General features: G+C 54.1%; 1 protein-coding gene across 3 annotated transcripts in view; it reads right to left on the bottom strand.

The window, feature by feature from the left end:
* Positions 1-550: 550 nt before the first annotated feature.
* Positions 551-5,086, bottom strand: part of IL1RN (interleukin 1 receptor antagonist) — a 15,231-nt gene continuing 10,695 nt past the window's right edge. For all 3 annotated transcript variants that reach the window (XM_027129079.1, XM_027129080.1, XM_027129078.1), the window contains 3 exons: positions 4,344-4,432; positions 3,115-3,227; positions 551-1,903 (listed from right to left, as the gene is read on the bottom strand). In XM_027129079.1, the coding sequence (XP_026984880.1) occupies positions 1,688-1,903; positions 3,115-3,227; positions 4,344-4,432 (418 nt within the window). In that variant the 3' untranslated portion in view covers positions 551-1,687. The remainder of the gene's footprint in view (positions 1,904-3,114; positions 3,228-4,343; positions 4,433-5,086) is intronic.

The raw sequence follows: 5,086 nt of genomic DNA, 5'->3' as shown, positions 1-5,086 counted from the left end.
CCCAGCCGCTCCGCGGCATGTGGGATCTTCCCGGACCGGGGCACGAACCCGCGTCCCCTGCATCGGCAGGCGGACTCTCAACCACTGCGCCACCAGGGAAGCCCCATCTGCCTGTTTTAAACTGTCTGTAACTGGAATCGTTCTCTACGCATGCTTTGGGGATCCTTGAAGCCCACAAGATGTTTGTAAGATTCATCCGTCTTGTGGCTGCAGCCAACGGTGGTTTATCCATTATCTTTGCTGTCGAGCGTTACCTTGTATGTACGAACGTACACGGTTTACGTGTTCATTCTTCTGGGCTGGGGGGTTGGGTTGTTTCCAGTTGGAGGCTGTTGTGCACGATGGTGCTGCACACCTTCCTGGCAGAGAGCTTTGCACTCCTGTTATTCGAGGAGAGCGAGGCCCAAGGAGGAAAGGACTCAGAGGAGAGACACCCAGGCCCGGCCCCAGGGTTTGAAAGGCCTGTCGCTCGACACTCCACCCCGCCCCCGTTTTCCAGTTCTCTTTGCCCCAAGCCCGGCAAGGCCATGGACACAGCCAGCAACGTAGATGAGTTTTCAAGTTTTCAAGGTTTTATTGTAAAACAAAGCTCAGGTCACAGGGAGTAGGAAACTTTCCACTCAACACATACAACACACGTTCACTGAGGGCACCTACTGAGGGCCAGGCCATGTGCTTGGCCCTGCAGAGACCTAAGACATGGGGGGGGGGGGTCAAGGTCCCCGCTCTCAGGGGCTCACAGGATGGTGGGGAGACAGACAGAGGCACAACATCTTCCAAACAAGTCTCAGGGTGTCGGAAGTGCTAAAATGGTCAAGGAGCGATTCATTCCTCCCGGGAGGTCCGGAGAAGCCACATTTGTGCTGTGTCTTGGGAGCTGGGGGATTCTGACGGGAGGGCAGGGAAGGGGACAGCACTGCAGGCAGCTGCAGGAGGTCTGCAGTGGACAGGGCGCTCGGGGCCTGGGCCGGGGGGCGGTCTAGACTTATAGGAATGTTCCAGAAAGAAAAACACTAGGGGACCAACCTAGTCCACTAACTTTTCATTTTTACAGGTCAGGGCATCACAAAAACAAGAAAGACAAAGAGGAAAAGTTATCACCTCCTTTCACCATCATTTCCTAAACAAGGGGATATTTTAATCTTCCACCCCCTTCCAGAAAGGACATCATCTCCAAATAAAGGACTCTCTCTCAAAGCTGGCTTAATGAAAAAAAAAAAAAAAAAAAAACCAGGAAACGCTTGTTTTCCATTTTGCCACAGAGCCTAAAATTCTTGCCCTTGGAAAAGCACCAGTTTGCAAAGAGAGGAATGGAGCCCCTTGGGGGGAGGTCAGCGAGTGGCCTGCGGGCTCTGGGGCCTGGAAGGGAAGTGAGGGAGGAGCTGGGGCTGGCCAGGGTGCCTGGACTTTACCCTGAAGGTACAGGCGACCCTGAGGGCTTTGATCGGGGCCGTGATCCCATGTGCACTTTAGAAAGACCTGGCAGAGGCCTCGTAGAGGCTGGGTAAGTAGAGGAGGCTGTTCCCAGGGCTCTCGTACCTCCTTCCGAGGGCCGCCCCCACCCCCGGCCAAGGCTGCCCCGCTGAGCGCTCACTGCACCATGGCGAGCCCCCGGGTGGGAGGGGGAGGCATCTCTGGAGTCATAGATGTGCTGGGAGTGGGGGGCAAGGGATGCTGAACAGCACCGCTACTGGTCCTGCTGGAAGTAGAACTTGGTGACCTGGACAGCATCTTGAGGCGTATTGGTGAGGCCCACGGGCTGGTCGGTCTCCAGCGCGGTACAGAGGAACCAGCCGGGGCAGGCGGCCGACTCGAAGCTGGTGGTGGGCCCGTTGTCGGAGCGGATGAAGGCGAAGCGCTTGTCCTCCTCCTTGCTGCTGTTCAGGTCAGTGATGTTTACCGGCTGGGGGCCAAGGAAAGAGCAGAGAGGTCCTTGCACCCCAGCCCCCAGGACCTGGCCCCGTGCCTGCCCACGGAGAAATGCTGGCCCAAAGACCATGGCAGGACACCCAGTGTCCTGGGTCTTGTGACACAAGGAGGCTGTCCCACGGTTACACCTTGATTCGGGGAAATCTGGTCACTCCAGCCCTCGGCCAGTATGTTTGGGGAACACATGGTACCATCAGCAGAGGCCAAGGCCTGTGGAGGCTGGCGGTCTGTTGTGTCTGCACCTCCAAGAGAGGGGGCAGTGGACAAGGTGGGCCGGGTATTGCAGTCCATGCGAGACGTTACCACATTATCGTGGTCACTCCAGCGCCACACAGAGCAGGCAGCCCCGCTCCAATAAAGTGTCTGTCCACTAGCGGACAGAAGGGACAGTGCCATAGTTACGGCCACTCACAATCTGAGTTGAGATTTTATCCAACAATCCCCTGATACAAAGCCCTCTTTTCCCAGGGCTGAGTAGCCCATTGATTTGCACAGGGGATTTCCCTGGTGCCCTAATGGTTAGGATTCCAGGCTTTCACTGCCATGGCTCGGGTTCGATCCCAGGTCCGGGAACTGAGATCCTGCAAGCCACACGGCATGCTTCACCCCCCACCCCACCGCAAAAATAAGAAATATTGCACGGGAGTACAGGGTCTTGGATGGGATGCCCGCTCATGGGTTTGAGTAGATAAGGGTTGGAAGAGAATGATCCCAAAGGTTGGCTTTACCAAAAGAGGACAAGTCCAAGTGGGTTGGGGACCCTTGGGCAAGACAGCAGCATACAGAGATTGAGGTCCCTAAAGGAGCCATGCCTCCTGGTGTCCACACCCTGGTAGTCCCCTCCCTTGTTGAGGCTAGGCTTGGCCACCTGACTGGCTTTGGTTAATGCGACATTAGTGGTATGATACAAGCAAAAGTTTAATAAGCGTTTGCACATGGAGGCTTGTCTTTTTGGAGTAATCCCTCCTGGAAGCCAGCACTCGTGTCATAAGGAAGTTCAAGAGGGCAGCTGAACTCAGAGAGGCCCCGTGGGAAGAGAGCCTGGAGGACGGACCCCAGCTATAGCACGTGGCACAGAACTGCCCAGCTGATCCTAGTCAACCCACAGAATCACGAGAAAGAACCCATTGTGCTTGTTTTAAGCCACCGAGTTTGAGGTGTTCGTTAATCGGAGACGGTCCTTACCTCCAACCCGAGCTTGATCTCATCACCAGACTTGACACAGGCCAGGCACAGCTTCCCCCCGTGGATTCCCAGGAACATAGCATGGGGCTCGATGGGCACCACGTCTATCTTCTCTGGGGAAGAACAAAGGGGAAGTTCAGGTTGTAAAGAAGAGGAGGCACAGATGACGAAGACACAGCAGGCTGGACTCTCCCTGGGGATTCTTCCAGCCCCTTAAGTAAAACCCCAAGGTCAGAAGGACAGCAAGGGCCCCCCTTCCTGGTCTGCATCCCAACAGAAGATCAAACCAAGCACACTAGTTAGCTACTCCTCAAGGTCCAAGGCACCTAGAATCTGCTCCAGGTGATTTCTAACCTTCCCTCTCTTCCCCAGGACCCCTGCGCTCTAGGTCAACAGGTGCGCTGCCCATGGGCAGGGAACACAGCACACGAGGTCACGAGTGGGGCGCCGGGGCTTGGTCCACAGAAGCCTGGGTGACTCTGAACCCGCCTCTTCCCCTTGGTGGTCTCCATGCCCTCGTGAGGGAGTGAACATCTCAGCCTCTCTGTGTCCTCACTAGGAGAATTACCAAAAGGACAGGAAAGGTGGGTCTCACACCCTTTAAGAGTGAGACGGGGACAGAGGACAAGGGGGTGGGGATAACGCCATCCTACGACGCCAAGCCAGCCAACGGGGACGTGAAAACAGCCTAGAGGGCTGAAAGAATCCCACGTCCCACCATCCAACTGCTCTTCTTTTACTAAAGGGAAAACTGAGGAGCAGAGTGGGTGAAACTTGTTCGAGTTCATCCAGTTTGACATGGATCTGGAACATGACTAAATGTGGTGTCCGTGATTAAGGGACATAACCCAGCCGTGTTGATGGTGTATGACTTTTGGGTGGGAGTGAGAGTCTGGTCACACAGGAACACGGGGGCTTTCTAGGCACCAGAGGAAGGAAAGGGCTGAGCTTGCCTCCTGGGCCATACCTCCCCCCAGGTGTGGCCCTGGGACCACGGTGCCTGTAGGTGGTAGCTCCCAACCAAGACTCCACCCATCTCTGCCTTCTTGAGGCTGTGCTTGTACGTGTCCTTCAGTGGCCAGGCCTCTCCAGCTTCAAACTCGGCCACAAAGAGCCAGCAGCGTTTAGGACATCACACCTAAAGTTCCCAAGGTTGGGCCACAAGGCTGCAGACCCCAGGCAATGTGACCAGTGCCCACATCACATTGGCCTTCCTTGCAACCACTCACCTTCCAATTTAGTATTTGGTCCTTGCAAGTATCCAGCAACTAGCTGGTTATTTCTCAGGTAGAAGGTCTTCTGGTTGACATCCCAGATTCTGAAAAGCAGAAGAACCTAGCTGTAGTGGACAGTTTCTATGTGCCCAGCCCCTTCCTGTGTTCCCCAGACTTTGCGGAATCTGCGTCCAACTTTCTGCCTGGGGTGTAGAATTCAGCACACCCATATCATGGATGTGGAGACTGAGCTCAACCCTGGTTAAAAGAGTGGATATAGGGCTTCCCTGGTGGTGCAGTGGTTGAGGGTCCGCCTGCCGATGCAGGGGACACGGGTTCGTGCCCCGGTCCGGGAAGATCCCACATGCCGCGGGGCGGCTGGGACCGTGAGCCATGGCCGCTGAGCCTGCGCGTCCAGAACCTGTGCTCCGCAACGGGAGAGGCAAAAAAAGTGGGAGCCCCTCGTACCGCAAAAAAAAAAAAAAAAAAAGAGTGGATATATGTATATGTATAACTGATTCACTCTGCTGTACACCTGAAACTAACACAACATTGTAAACCAATTATACTCCAATAAAAATTTAAAAAGTAAAATAAAATAGTCAACAAAAAATAAAATAAGTAACAACTAAAAAATATTTTAAATAAGAAATATATTTTGAATATGAAAAAAACCAAAAGAGGCCCAACCCCCACAGCTGGTGAGCTGTGGGCCTGCATTCTACCCCTCTCTGTTTTTTTTTTTTTTTTTTTTTTTT

Source organism: Aethalodelphis obliquidens, unplaced genomic scaffold, assembly GCF_003676395.1.
Source record: "Aethalodelphis obliquidens isolate GAN/ISIS:26980383/991018 unplaced genomic scaffold, ASM367639v1 scaffold35, whole genome shotgun sequence".
NCBI lineage: Eukaryota > Metazoa > Chordata > Mammalia > Artiodactyla > Delphinidae > Aethalodelphis > Aethalodelphis obliquidens.
Note: the sequence above shows the minus strand (reverse complement) of the source record. Positions and strands in the feature narration are given on the sequence as shown.